We start from the raw sequence: 15,856 nt of genomic DNA, 5'->3' as shown, positions 1-15,856 counted from the left end.
CCTTGCTATTTCAAGATATACATACAGCATTTTAACACATATATTCATCCTTTTCAGTAACCACATTGAAGAATGACAGTGTATGGAATAGGTCTATAAATACGGTATTTTCAAATTCTGAAATTGTTTTTTTTTTTAATCTGTACTTTATTTCCACCTAGTGAGTCAAAAGCCACCAAAGATAAGGAGCTGACAAAATTATATCGATAGATCTATTGCTGAGTGGCATGGAACTGCTCATATTCTTGCCCATATTTGTAGACTGATTTTTATAAAATGCACCCAAAATTACATTTGTAAATAATTAAAATAGAGTATGATAAGTGTTTTCATCAAAGTATATTAAAAATGTTACACAAACTCAGTGAATAAGGCTGTCTGATTGAATAAATAAATTTTAGTTAGACTTGAAAGAATGAATGGAGATCTTCCCAAGCCAGTAAGTGGAATGCTGGCAACATGGACAAAGGGACCACACAACACAACATGAATTGTTTGGGGAACAAAAAGATAGTGTGGGGAGATAAGGAAAAGGCTGTTTGGAGCTATCCTGTGAAAGACTTTGTCAGCAGAGCAGAAGAGGATTTTTATTTGGGAAAATGACAAAGCATAGAAATTAAGTGTCATGCTAACTAATAAATGCTTGTTATTGTTTAGTTGCTAAATTGGTCCAACTCTTTTACAGCCCTATGGATTGTAGCCCACCAACCTTTCCTGTCCATGGGATTTCCCAGGCAAGAATACTGGAGCAAGTTGCCATTTCCTTCTCCAGGGGATCTTCTGACCCAGGGATCAAACCTGCATCTCCTGCATTGGCAGGCAGATTATTTGCCACTGACCCACCCATGAAGGCTTTAACTAATAAATTTTATATAGTGCAAAATCTCAACACCATTCTTTTCCTAGACAGTGTGTTGCTGTAGATACATTTGAAATTTTTCCAAGTGCAAGAGTCTCATTGAACATTTCCGCTCTCTAAAGTTAACCTGCTGAATTTTGGCCCACTGGTCTAGTCTGTCATCCACAGAGGTTTCTCAGTACAGATGAACTGACAGTCATTCACAGACTGTGCATTCAATGTCATTTATAAAAACATTATTTAAAATATCTTTGGTGTTTTTGAAGTGTTTTAAACAACCTATACCAACACCATCTGTTAACTATCCTGTTTTTTAAAATGAAAGAATCCATCTGCTGTGCGTTCAGTTCCTGGGTCAGGAAGATGCTCTGGAGAAGGGAATGGCAACCAACTCCAGCATTCTTGCCTGGAGAATTTCATGGACAGAGGAGCCTTGAGGAGGGCTCCAGTCCCTGGGGTTACAAAGAGTCGGACATGACTGAAGCAACTAACACTCCCATGTCTCCGAGCCAGTTTCTTATTTATCCAAAACATCTCCTACTCCCATTTCTCATATTTTTAAAGTAAAATATCCACACTGAATTTTATGCAAGGCTTAAGAAAGAAAAGACCCTGATGCTGGGAAAGATTGAAGGCTTGAGGAGAAGGGGGTGACACAGGATGAGATGGTTGGATGGCATCACCAACTCAATGGATGTGAGTCTGAGTGAACTCTGGGAGTTGGTGATGGACAGGGAGGCCTGGCATGCTGTGGTCCATGGGATCGCAAAGAGCTGGACATGACTGAGCGACTGATCTGAAAAAAGAAACACCAAGCTTCATTCCCCAGGTTAATTCCATTCGCTGCCAGAGGAAGTCTCGCCACCCTCTCAGCCCCTGTTCAAGTTGTCCAGTTCATCTTTTCTTTCATTCCAAGAGTTGCAAACCTTTCCATTCTGCCATTCATCTGCCATCTACCCCTCTAGACTCATAGTGAGAAATGTCTTTTGTGTGTTTTCCCCTCCCTTTCATCTTCCCTTCCTTCCTTCCTGAAAATAAACATGATCATTGTATAAAATCTAGATAATGCTCAAAAAATTTAAAGAAGGGAGGAAAAGGGCACTCATGTGAAGATAGCTGCCTTTACCATTTTGATATACTTATTTCCTGCTGACCTTTTTCTAAGCATACTTTTTAACATAGGGACCAAACACTATGCTATTTATTCAAGAAGTCACAAAGGTGAATAATCCATTATCTCTCTTTGTTATGCTATTTAGAGGGTTCCAAACTGGCCTAAATTTTCTATATGTTTTAGCTTTTTTTTTTCCACAAGTGTGCCATGTGATTTTTAACGTATTGAAATCCTATTTAAAATATTCTGAAATCACCTTAACTTAATGATTAATCAGAATCCTACCACATAATATTCAGTCTAAAACACAGAGACTCTACATTTATCATCATGTATAGTCTTAAAGTATGGCTTATCAAATTTCCTTTAAAAAGCATAGAGCAGTTTTCTGTGTTCACTCCATTAAGAAGATTGTTAAGTTAGCATGCTGTACTTAAATTCAACAATATTTTCTCAAACCTTTTTAATTGCATTTTTTATGTTAAAAAATGCTGTTTATGAATATCCCCTTTGTTGGTCTGCTCTAAGAAATACTGCTTACATATGAATATTTTGAATTAGGAATAAATGAAATTCTGTTTTTGCTATCAGAACCAAATTGTAAAAATGCACTGCTTGTCTTTGAAAATCAGTATACTCTATTAGCAGGCCCTGTCAATATAAAAAGTGCATTCCATTTCCACCTCTTGCTCTAATAACCTTTTCTGTGTTACTCTGAGGCAGTTCACATAATCAGAGTATATTGTCAGCTTACTGGAGTTGGGGAAGCATGAAATGAAAATCACGTTAATATTGATCCAATTCTTTTACATGCAAGTGTCCTTGATGTCCTTTTCCACAGAGCAATAACTGTTGATGTTAGGTAGCCATTTTCTTTTATTTCTTGTAGTCTAGCAAATCGTTTACAAGCATAACTAATGTGAATAAGAACTTACCACTTAGAAGAATAATCTGTCAACATTCCATCTTAATTAATGCCCATATTGCTAATTCTGCATATTTATCCTGCCACTGAAATATTTTGGGGGTGCTTTTCAGAGAACAGCCTACTGGCAGATATAAGGTCTGTGTCTCGTTTAAAACAATCAAAAGTCTGCAAAAGTTACTCATTTCATTAGTAAAAGCACAAAGGATACTGCACTCTAATTTTATGCGATCCAATGATATGCTAGATGGACCATAAATAGTAGCATCAGTTATTAGTTCAGGGAAGGATTACCATTTCTGAATCAAATTCGTTATAAATTTGAAACTAGTATCTTGGTAGTTTTATGGTGATATAGGTAGCATCTATTTGGGATTGTAAAATATATTCTCTGTCAACAAAAACGAACTGAAGTAAGAACCATGATTAAATCCAGTGCATTCAGACTAAAATACCGACAACTAAGGAAGGAGTCTATAAACTGTCCAGATTTTTTATCTATATTTATTAAATGTGGTCAGTAACTTCAGATTTCTTATTTAAAGTCTTTTTGAAACAACAGATGGGAACTGTCTATTTGAATAGAAACAGTCTGTTTCACTTATGAAAGTATATACTTTCATAAAATAATTTTGTATTGATAAAGCAAGGCTCCTGACTCAGCATCAGATATAAAGGAGAAAAAAAAGATCCTGAGATTTCCAGTCATTCTTTCCAATAGTGTTTTTATTCAGTGTCACTTTAACAGTCTTCACCATTAGGATTTTTCTGTTACAAAGACTGTTTTTCCTTTAATCCTATTCTGTACAGAAGAGTATTTTTTTAGTCCTTGTCTTTAGCAGATCTTTAGTTCTCTGTCATCATCATTCATGCTTCTTAAGAAAGGAAATGCTGTTTGTACTATAAAGTCAAAGACAATTTAATTTTGAATTTAAATTGTTTATGGAGAGAATTATTTATCTTTTTAGTAAATGATTGTTACAGTAAAGTTTGTTCTATATATGTATCTGCTGCTTTTCTCTCCATTAAGATTGGCATAAAATATTTTTGAGTGGTAGGCTTCTCAATACAACAAAAAGCATTTTTTCATCTTTTTTGAAATGTCCAAAATTGTAAACCTCTCGGTAATACATTAATTCATATGTATTATTACATGAGATATTATCACCATATCTCATGTAATCAGCAGAGAGGTATATTTATCTTAAAATCTTTTTCTCTTAAAGTGGAAATTAAATAATATCATTTGGAGTTATTAAAAGCACTATTCTGTGAAGGTATTTCTTGCTCTGATTTCAACTTTAATGAGAAAAACCAACCTCTATTTTAAAATTTGCCAAAGTATCATATGTCGTTAATAGTCCTAGTCCATTTTGTCAAAACACATTTTCCAAGCTAAAAATGTTGTGAAATGCTATATATTGAAAAGAATTTCTTCCCCCAAAATGAATGCCATCTTAAACTGATTTCAAGATGTTTAGAAACGTTAGAATTTCCTATTAATATATTTACATAAAATTAAAATGAGATGAAATTTCCATTCTTTCCATCTCCTTCCAATGATGGAAGGAAATTATGTACTATATGGATCATCTATATAATTCTATAAAACAAATTATCAACAAATTATCAAACAGATATCAACTTTGTTGAGAAAGCAGTTTTTTCCCTTATGTAAGATACTACAAATATTTATATTCTTAAGATGCCTCTATTCAAAATCAAAAACAAATTTCAAATATATTGATCCTTATATCATTTTATTTAATAATACCTTTAAGTGAATGATATGATTATTGAGGGAAAACAGTTTTTAATGTAAGCTATTTACACTCTCTTCAACTTTACAAACACTTCTTGGTACCTGCCTACATGCTGTCCTTTCTGTCTTGAGGAAGCATCTGATTTAATGGCGGCATGGAAGGCTCATATTGCCTTGTAATGAATACAAACAGAGTATCACAACACCATGGTGACAGGAAGATTAATCCCAACTGAAGGAAGGGAAACCATTACTGAATAATCAGTATCTGCTGGGTATTGTGCTCATAAAACCTAAGATGCATTTGGTAGCTTATTTGAGTTTTTTGATCCTCACATCAGCCTGCATTTTTCCCCCTTTGCATAAACCTTAGGCAGCAGTGTTATAATCAATAAAGAATTGGTTGTATCCTTGTTCAGTTTTAAGTTAAGGACTTAGTAAACTCTTTTTAATACTCTTGTTAGTTTATTTTCTCAACATTTTAACAAAACATTTTAAGAGCTTATTATGGGAGATGTGATAGATGTGGGTTCGATCCCTGGGTCAGAAAGATTCCCTAGAGAAGGAAATGGCAACCCACTCCAGTATTCTTGCATGGACAGAGGAGCCTGGTGGGCTACAGTCCATAGGGTCACAAAGAGTTGGACACGACTGAGCGACTAACACTGTATAAATAATATTCACACATTTCAAAGTATTTCAGCATCCATTGTCTCATTTTAACACTGCAATAATCCTTTAAGGGTTCACTTAGTAAATACTTAGTCCTCTTCCAACAGCCTAGGGAACTGAAGTTAGGAAATTGGTCTGGATTTTTTTTTTTTAGTATGTTCTTAATGGATGCTTATAGGAAAAAAGGAGGAAAGAATTGCAAATCACATAGTTCACCTTCCTCATGATGAGGAAATTGTAAAGGATGTGAAGAGAAAAGTAACTTAAGTGCTGTGCTTTTTCACACTCTTCATGGGGTGCTCAAGGCAAGAATACGGAGTGGTTTGCCATCCCCTTCTCCAGTGGACCACATTTCGTTAGAACTCTCCATCACCAGCTCAGATGGACATGAGTTTGAGCAAGCTCTGGGAGTTGGTGATGGATAGGGAAGCCTGCGTGCTGCAGTCCGTGGAGTCGCAACGAGTCGGACGTGACTGAGCGACTGAACTGAACTAAACTGAAGTTCTGTACATATAAAATGATTAATATACTGATTATGTATTTATTTTCATGTGCTCACTCAACAAATATTTATTGATTGCCACTTTTTTGACACTTGTTGCACTGGAAATAAAAATCTAATTAGTACACCTAAATGAAAAACTTAGGAAAAAATATCAAAAATAACAGTATATTGGGACTATATATAAGATACAAAATGTATGCAGTGAAGAGAGTAATCAAACTGAATCTTGAAGAACAGGGCAGGTGAGCAAATTCCATGTAAGAGAAACTCCACATGTCATACTTACAGGTTTGAAACAGTGTGGCATGTTTGGTAACAAAAGCTCTCAGCTCTTGGGGATCACAAGGTGTGAAGAGGTCAAATTGGCAAATTAGTGAGATTAAATAGGCAGGGAGAGGATCATGAGTTATAGACCATATACTTAAATTGTACAGATCAAATAACATTGAGAAGAGATTCTCACAGAGTAAATATACATAATATAGGTAGATACACAGGTAGGTAGGTAGGTAGATAGATACATATTTGTAATAAATGAAAATTAAAGACATTTCCAAACTCAATGAAGAATAAGTAATAACTGTAATATAAAACTGATAAATATGCCACACTAAAATTGGCTTGCTATGGGTTTATATCTTTTCTTTGTGCATTAGCAAAACAGACATGATTTATTGCTTACCTATTATTATAAAGTACTTTTTTCCTTATTGGTATAGATATTTAATTTATTTGTTGTTTACCTATTATTATAAATTAAATTTTTTCCTTATTAGTATAGATATTTTAGAGTTGACTATAGAATAATTCCTTAAACAGAAATAAACTACTGAATAGTACTTTTCTGTACACTGACTGCTTGTGTTTATCAGTAGAAAAAGATATGATGGGCAAATGAAATAATTTATTTGCCTTAATTGTCCAGACTTTCCAGTTAGACATATTCTCTGAATATTATCAAGATAAGTTAATATGTCTGATTTCTGTATTTTAACATATACTTTTTTAAAATAACAATAAAACTTTTAAGTGATAATTATTATTATAATAGTAATGCTAGAGTATAGTAACAGTACTAACACTAGAAACATCTTAGTTTTCTTGTTAACTTCACTTTTAATATATATTTTGTTTCATATAGATCCTTGGTATTAAGAGAAATATTATGAGAGAGGAGCTTTATTTAGGTTCATGTAATGCCATGTACTGTATTAGATAACATTTTCACATACAGTGCTTTAAGCATATTTACATACTAAGAAATCTAACGTGTATAGGATAGTTTCCTGGATTTGTTATTTGTAATATGATGTGGAAAATATTTTAAGTGTAATTTTGGATTTGACTTCTTGAATCTATAATTTGATGGGATTTTTTCATTCTGAAACCATTCAAATGTTATGGCATTTTAATGTTTTCCTGGAAAATAAGCATATATGTCTATCCTGTGCAGGTTTACACATAATTCACATTTTCGAATCTAAGGCTTTCTGGTGGTTTGTGGTACCCGCTCGTTAATTTCTTGATGAATGGCTAAAGAGGCCAAGAGGTGCTCTCAGTCCAACATGTCTTCTGAAGATAGATGATCTCAGATAAATTCCCTTCCCAATCAGATTTTGATTTGTTGGGTGTTAAACCAATTCTTCCTAAGGACAGTGTTTATAAGCCTTGTAATGAGACAGCCCTTTGAGACCTTACCTCTTTTTGCCTGTAATTTTGATAAATGAAAGTCTAATTCATAAAGGATATTGTGATTGAAAAGCACCTTTGGATCTCATACACGTTAATTTAGATAAATGTTTGGTGCAGTACCATAAAATTAGGAAGTTTACCGAGCTGCAAACTGATAATCCTTCAACAGGGATGGTAAGTTCTGGTATGTTGGTAGGAATTCATTTACTACATATCTTTTTAAACACACAGTTGTTTTGCTGCTTTAAAACTAGAGGGGGTAATACTGAAAGCTTAATATACATTTGAGAGCTCACATTCCTTTAACTGCAATTTGTTTATTGGTAAATTTTAATTTTAATAACACAAGAGTAATGTAAAGCCTTTTTTTTTTAAGACAAAGCAGAATACAGACTGTTGTGATATGAGCAAAAACTTACTTTATCAAGCTGACTCATGCATGCATAAAGGAGGTTATTGACTATTTCTTGTTAAGAACCAAGTTCCCTTTTGTGTTAATACATAAGATTCTTCAACTATCTCTCAAACTGAAGGCAGTTCACCAAGAATCTCTGAGACATCCTGGGATTTTCAGGTTAAGAGATATCCAGAAGTAACTTTTATTCATTTATTCAGTATTTATGAGAACTTGCTCTGTCCTAGGCAGTGTGCTGAGAACTGGGCATACCAAGACAGAAGGATGTTTCTAGTCATCAAGGAAGGAGCTTCCAGGCTCTGTGGAGATAACAAGCACACACCAATTATAATACATGTAACTACTGTAGTAGCAGGACTTATGAGATATGATGGATGTATAGGGAAAGAGCACACAGACCTACCTAAAGAATTCAGAGGGGGAACTCGGGATGTGTAGACTTGAACTTCAGTTCAGCAAGTGTTTGTGGCACACGTGCTTATTACCAGGCACTGATGCTGCAGAATGAAGCTACAGCCCAGAGGAGAAGACATACTCGTAATGGAGAGCACCCGCTCAGTGTGGTTGAGTTCTATGTAGACTGCGAAAGTATGGGTTGTTTAGGAAAGGCACCCAAAAGAGGTGAGTTTTGAAGGCCAAGTAGGAATTAGCCAAACAAAGGAGGAAGGAGAGAACATACCTTATTGAGGGAATGCTTTTAACACAGATTAAGAGATCCAAGAAAGCATGACATATTCTGGAAGCTATAAATGGTTCAGTATTGCTCGTGGGAGAGTAAGAAAAGGTTAAACAAAACTGGTAATGAGAGGATAAAAGGCCTTAATCAGTCATACTAAGGAGCTTAGATTTTATCTTAGGGTATAAGCCTTGCATTGAGTGTTGTTGATTGGAGGAGTTAATAAATAATATTAAGCAGGAAAATATTTTCAAGTTATTAGTGTTGAAATAAAATAATACTTTGACAGAAATATGAAGGATGGTGTGAATAAGGGAGCTCTCAAGGCCTTCTAAACCAAAATGATGATGGCTTGAATTACAGCTGAGACCATCACCTTACCGGGTGAATCATGTGTCTGTGGCTTAATGAAGTGTATTGATCAAAATAGGAGGAGGTGAAGGAACAAGAGATAATTCGTTCATTTAGGGAAATGTGGTAGAGAAGGAAATGGCAACCTACTCCAGTGTTCTTGCCTGGAGAATCCCAGGGGCAGGCTGCCGTCTTTGGGGTCGCACGGAGTCGGACACAACTGAAGCGACGCAGCAGCAGGGAAATGTGGAATTAGGAATATCTAGCTGAAGATGTCTAGTAGACATATGGCTATAAAGGCCTCAGGAGAGAGTTCTTGGTTGTTAATCTTTGGATTTGCCTCTTTGTTCCAAAAGGTGCAAGCTTCGAATTTCTCAAATTAAGATACTAAGCAAGCAACAAACAGCATATAGATAGCTGCCCCCAGAAGATCACTGTGGGGCTGGCTTTATATCACCAAGACTCCAAATGAAATAAAGATAAGGTTCTGGAGCATTCAGTAATCAGTCCTCAATCTTTTATTCCAGAAATGAGAATCGTCTGTGGGCCAATGAAAGAAGACTACACATATAAGCCATTTAAGTCTCCTTGCATTCCAAGCAGCATTGATCTCTAATAGTACTGCTTGTTTTCTTAAGTGTTTATTGAAAGATATATTTAACAATCCATTACTTTATACTGTTAAGTTGTATTTATACTGGGCTCTCTAAATGCTATTATGCAGTAAAAGCTAGGATGACAGAGTATACCTCTCAGCCAATGACACAGTGCTACTGTGACATGACTGTGTACCTCAACATGTATTTTTTACTCCTCTATGGACTACCTTTGAGTCAATTTGTTAATGTTTTAGCAAACAGAATTGGCTCTGAGTCACTAACAAAAAAGAATTGTGAATGCTGCAAAGAAAGAAGCTAACACTGGTTTACAGTGCAAGTTTTACCACAGCTAGATGCTTAACCAAGAAATGGTTGAGCAAATATCAGTAGACAGGAAGGACTGTTGGAAATCTCTATATTGGGCCTAGGAGAATTAACCAAAAGTATTCATTGTTCACTGGATTTTTGGCCAAAGGCATGACAAGATTTGGAAAGTAATTACATGTATACACAAAACCATAGCATCCCCTGAAACTATGATACAAAAATACTGTATAGCAATGATTTGTTATGCCTCCATTTCAGAAATGGACTTCCCTGGTAGTTCAGCTGATAAAGAATCCACCTGCAATGCAGGAGACCCTATTTCTATTCCTGAGTCAGGAAGATCCCCTGGAGAAGGGGTAGGCTACCCACTCCAGTATTCTTGGGCTTCCCTGGTGGCTCAGGCGGTAATGAATCTGCCTGCAGTGTGGGAGACCTGGGTTTGATCCCTGAGTTGGGAAGATAGCCTTGAGAAGGGAAAGGTTACACACTCCAGTGTTCTTGCCTGGAGAATGCCATGGACAGAGGAGCCTGGCAGGCTACAGTCCATGGTATCGCAAAGAGTCGGACCCAACCGAGCAACTTTCACTTTCATTTCAGGAATATATACAGCACGCCAAATGAAATGTGAAGATACTTTTCTAGTTAATGCTGCTCTTTGAACCTTATACCCTAATACTAAAGTTGGAACACAGTAAATTAAACTATATTCCTCCATGTTGAATTCCAACTTCAGGTGACATGAAATATAGGTATTTCTTAGCTATATATATATAATTTACTTGTAGCTCCGATAATTTCACATTCATTATCACCTGCCAAAGCAGATGTCTGAATGTAAATATTGAAATATTTGTTAAGGAGTCAAATCCATGAGACATTTAAATGCATTCTAATTTCTGACATTCACATGGATTAACATGTTAATGCTAGGCCAACTAATTTTTCTCAGTTACTTTTTGTGTGTTTGAATTTTAGCCATTTGTACCACTTTCGTTGTTGTTTAGTCGCTAAGTTTTGCCCAACTCTTTTGCTACCCTATGAACTGGAGCCCGCCAGGCTCCTCTGCCCATGGGATTTCCCAGGCAAGAATATTGGAGTGGGTTGCCATTCTGTTCTCCAGGGCAGGGGATCTTCCCGACTCGGAAATACTGAACCCGCATCTCTTGCATTGACAGGCAGATTATTTACCCTTGAGCCACCAGGGAAGCCCTTGTGCTACTTTATATATATCAAAATAAGGATATCACGGCTAATTCAGTTCAGCCCAATTGCTCAGTTGTGTCTGACTCTGAGACCCCATGGACTGCAGCACACCAGGCTTCCCTGTCTATCACCAGCTCCTGGAGCTTACTCAGACTCATGTCCATCAAGTTGGTGATGCCATCCAACCATCTCATCCACTGTCATCCCCTTCTCCTCACTGCTAAGGAAATAGCTGTTTTGAAGTATTTATACTTTATGCCTACATCTTTCCTTACTCTTTCTGTGGCTTTCCAATAACAGCCATTTCTCCCTTCAGGTGTGAATGCTTTCTTGTTTTCTTCATACTTATCTACTTTTGTGAATGATCTGATCAGTTGATTATCTGATTCACACTAAAGTGTAATTGTGTAAATGTGTGTAACATTTATGGATCAGAAAACCTAGTTTGTGGTGAAGTACAGATTTTTTTTGTAGAAAGTACAGTGATCTTAGAATGCCAAGTTCTAGGTTCCCCAACCATGCATGTGGCTTTCTCCGCCTGTTTCCTCACCTGTAACATTAACACCCCTTGCCTTTCTCACAGAGTTATTTAAACCAAACTAAATACAAAAGGTACAATTTTTCTATAGTTGAAAGTAATATGTAAATGCAGTATATATCTATAAGAAAGTAATAGCTTTTTCTCTAACACTTACTGAAAGTAAAACAATCACAGTGACCTAATTTACTATATTTTGGTTGTGATTAGGGACTGAAGAAGACGTGGTAAAGTCAAAGAAAACATTCAGAAGTCAAGCGATAGTGAATCAGAATGCAGAGACAGAGCTTATGCTGGAAGGAGATGACGATGCGGTCAGTCTACTCCAAGAGAAAGAAATTGACAATCTTGCAGGTAAATCGTTATTTTTTTATTTGTTGTAAGTAATAAGTGCACACGACGTTTGTGAATTTGAAGTCAATCTCCTGGTGAATAAGCTTGTGCCAGTGGTTGGAACAGTGCTCAGTCATCTTAATGTTAATAATTTATCTCATTTCTAATATTGAAAAGAGGAAACTACACATCAGGCTAATGATAAATGAATAGCATCTACTGTCTGTGTAATGAAGAGCAACTTTTAATATAGAAAAAATAATGGAGAGCACAAATTGTTCTCACTTACTGCCTAAATGATTGGGGGTGAGGGTGGCAAGGGGAACACGATGGTAATTTAACCTGTGACTAACATGCTAACAGCTATGAAAAATAGTTACTTCAACCAGGTGACTGTGGAATTAGCCATTTCCTCCCTGCTGTCACTCTTGGGAATTCCTTCCCCATTTCTGTTTTTTCTCTGTTCCCACAGCTCTAATCCCCATTACTACAAAACATTCACTGCATGCCCACTCTCAGTTTTCACTCTGTTCTGGTGCTCGTCTAAGGTCAATTCAGAGCAGCAGATCAATGGCCCGATGGGTTATAGATGTCTTAGTGTTGGCCCATAACCATTTTGGGGTTTTAAACCACTTTGAGAATTCGATGAAAGTAGATTGTTTCATGAATATACCCATACAGTCCTGTACAGAGAGCTCACTGACCCCTGGAAACCAATCTGTGGAATCATATCCTAGATCTCAGACTAAAAACTCCTGCTTTAGAGCCTCAAAAGGGGCTGAGTCTTAACCTTTATTCTGCATTTTCACCCCATACAACTTCGGAGTGGCGGATGGCAACAGAGAAGTGGACTTATAATCATCCTTCTGTTTGCAAAATAGTGCTCCTTTTTCTAGAAGTGTGCCAGAAATTACCTGGCATGTTTTAGGAATGTCTCCAACCATATTTCTGCCAGTTAGAAATCTCTCATTTTACCAAAGAGAAGTTATTGTTGATTGTAAACTGGAGACAGCACATTATTGTCCCTCTCCTAGAAAATGTTTAATAAGGCTGTTCTAATACCAGCTCTTGGATGTCCCTATGTTATTAGCAATTCTGTATCATGAAAATGATTTGTCCTTTTCAAAACTAATCTTAAGTCTATGAACCAATGCTTGCCTCAGATTCCTAAGTAAATGTTCAAGTTTTGATTCTGTTGTTTTTGTATTTGTTAAAAATACTTCAGAGATTTTTATCTGAGGCCATTTGGCAATTTAAGCAAATGAAGTCATTATTTCTTTTTGCCACAATTTTTTGTTTTGTTTTGTTTTTCCGGTCTTACTCTTGATCCTAATGAACTGGAGAATATTCACAAACATGATTCCCGATATTTTTAGATAATGTGTTGTCTTTCCTCATTCCCATATCCTCGCAGATATGTTCAGTAATTATACAGTTATTTAGTTTAGCATCTCTGGACTTTAGTTTCCACTAAAGGTAATTAGTTAATACAAATTTGGTTATTGCCAAAGTTTGAAGTTTATTATGATAAGATCTGCCCAGTAATACCAGAGGCAAAATCTGATAAAGGTTAATAACTCCTTTGTATTTCTCTCTTTTAATAGTAGACAAAGTAATTATTAATATTAATTTATGCTTATAAGCAAAATTCTCAAAATAACCTTAAGTTAAAATACTTGAAGAACAAAGAAAGTAGACTTGAAGTAAACTGTTTAAAAATCCAGTTGTGCAGCCCTTGACCAATTCACTCTCTCAGTACTCCTCCCACTTCTGTCTTTTAAACAGATTTTTCTTTGAGCAGATTTGCTCCTTTCCCTTTCCACCTGGTCCTAACTCATAGCCTCTGTAGAATCCTTGTGTCTGAAAAACCTTGCAAAGTGTCCTAAAACACTGATCTTCTACCAGATCTTCAGTGTTCATGTTTAAATCAGCAGTGCACAGATGTGATCCTGATCTCTGAATGCGGGAGGAAAGAAGTAGGGTATGGATGTTTTGTGAAGCGAGAAGCAAGGGTCACAGAAAGCATCTGTATAGTTTGTAGGTGTCTCATAGATTCATTTTGTAAATACTAAAGCCTGTTTACTAATCTGGACTGCTGTGATAGTGACAGTGTTACAGAAAAATAATTTGAAAAGTTGGTTACAAACCAGTATTTTTACATTCAAAAAATCAGCTGTTAATAAGTTTTAAACCATATATATATATAATTTATTGTTCTAACGAATTCTGGTCTAAATACTTATCTCTGTCTCAGAAATTAAAATTTGTTAATTGATAATGCCTTTCTTAGGGTCAGTTTCTGTTGATAGGGGGAAAAAAAAAGTAAGAATAGCTAGCATGTCTTGCTAGAAACCAGTGTTTGAAGAGCTTCATGTGTAATAACCTATATTACCTGAATTTTACAAATCAGGATATAGAGGCCAAGACAAATTTAAGTAGCTTGCATAAGGTTAAGAAGTATATAAATAATATACTTCCTTAGAAATTCATAGTATATGGCATGAACTAAAATGAACCAAGTAGTGTATTTAAATAAATATGTATATATATTTAAATACTCTTCTGAAATGATGTAGAATTGGTTTATAACTCAATTTTTATGGACTCCCAGTATACTGTACGTAAAAGTTTATGAATAGGCCTGGTAATTAATTTTACCTTTATATATGGGTTCCCCCAAATCATCTTGTAAGTTAAAATCTGACAGAGCATTTTTGGCACAGTTGGATTTAAATATTGACCCTTTCTCATGTTTTCTCCATTTTCTTTTAGTTTTAATAAAGATAAAATGTCAACAAAGTTCTACAGTTTTAAATGTCATACAATTTTCTGTTTCACTTTTAGTTCCTTTTCTTCCCACGCTGTTCATCTCAAGAGGCAAGTTAAATAAATGTGTGTGATTATTAATTGCTCAATTTATTATGTATTTTGCAAATGGCTAATATGATTATAATATAGAACTATGTCAATCAATTCAGTAATTATTACAATAACACCTAACTTAATTTATTTAAATTGCTGTTTTAGTTTGTAGTGATTGACCAATGTGAATTAGTACCTAAGATACCCTAATGTAACTAAAATTTTCAATTTACTAATTATATTTCTACTTAAAACATTGAAATTATTTTAATTCAACTGATTTTAGTCTAAAATCTCATTTATTTTCATCTGAAATTTAATTTGGCAAGTTATTTCTTCAAACAGTTGTTGGGTAAAATTTAAAATTAACTCAAATTTATGTGAATTGACAAGTGAATGATTTAATTGATTGAAAGACTTTTCTCCCACTGATAAAATGTATTTCATTTCTTTTTAGAGTAGTAATTCTGTCACATATCTGGAAAACAATAGAAATATTTTACATAATAGAATTATAATGCATATGGATTCCTTTATTATTACTTCCAAATGTTAGTAATTTTGCTAATTTAGGGAATTCTGAGTTAATGACAATGGTCCTTTATGCTTTATCAGCTCTGTAAGTGGTAGAAAAATGTTTTGTGTGTATGTAAGCTATTATTACCAACAATCCACCCATATACTTAACGTCAAATAACTGAAAAGATTTTCTGTAAGCCCACATTACCAATGTTCAGACTTCTCTTTCCACCCAAAATGTTCTTGATACATCTCTGCAGTACACCATCCCTTATCTCCTGCTATCAAAATCTCTACCCTTTTTAATACCTACTTAAATACAATACTTTATGAAATACTCGCTAGCCAATCTTAGCTTCCCATAACAGTTTTTGGCAGCAACTTTTCTGTTGCCATACAATTGACTCATTTAAAGTGCACAATGATTTTAATGATTTTTGTATATTTACAGTTACGTAACCATCACCACCATTTAAGAACATTTCATCACCCCAAGAAGAAATC

General features: G+C 35.2%; 1 protein-coding gene across 1 annotated transcript in view; it reads left to right on the top strand.

Moving 5' to 3' along the window:
- NBEA (neurobeachin) overlaps positions 1–15,856 on the top strand; it is a 667,766-nt gene that overhangs the window by 411,961 nt on the left and 239,949 nt on the right. The window contains exon 40 of the mRNA XM_052650319.1: positions 11,849–11,992. Within this exon, the coding sequence (XP_052506279.1) occupies positions 11,849–11,992 (144 nt within the window). The remainder of the gene's footprint in view (positions 1–11,848; positions 11,993–15,856) is intronic.

The sequence above is a fragment of the Budorcas taxicolor genome, chromosome 12, assembly GCF_023091745.1.
Source record: "Budorcas taxicolor isolate Tak-1 chromosome 12, Takin1.1, whole genome shotgun sequence".
Lineage (NCBI taxonomy): Eukaryota > Metazoa > Chordata > Mammalia > Artiodactyla > Bovidae > Budorcas > Budorcas taxicolor.
The sequence above is the reverse complement of the archived record's forward strand: the minus strand, read 5'-3'. Positions and strand labels throughout refer to the sequence as shown.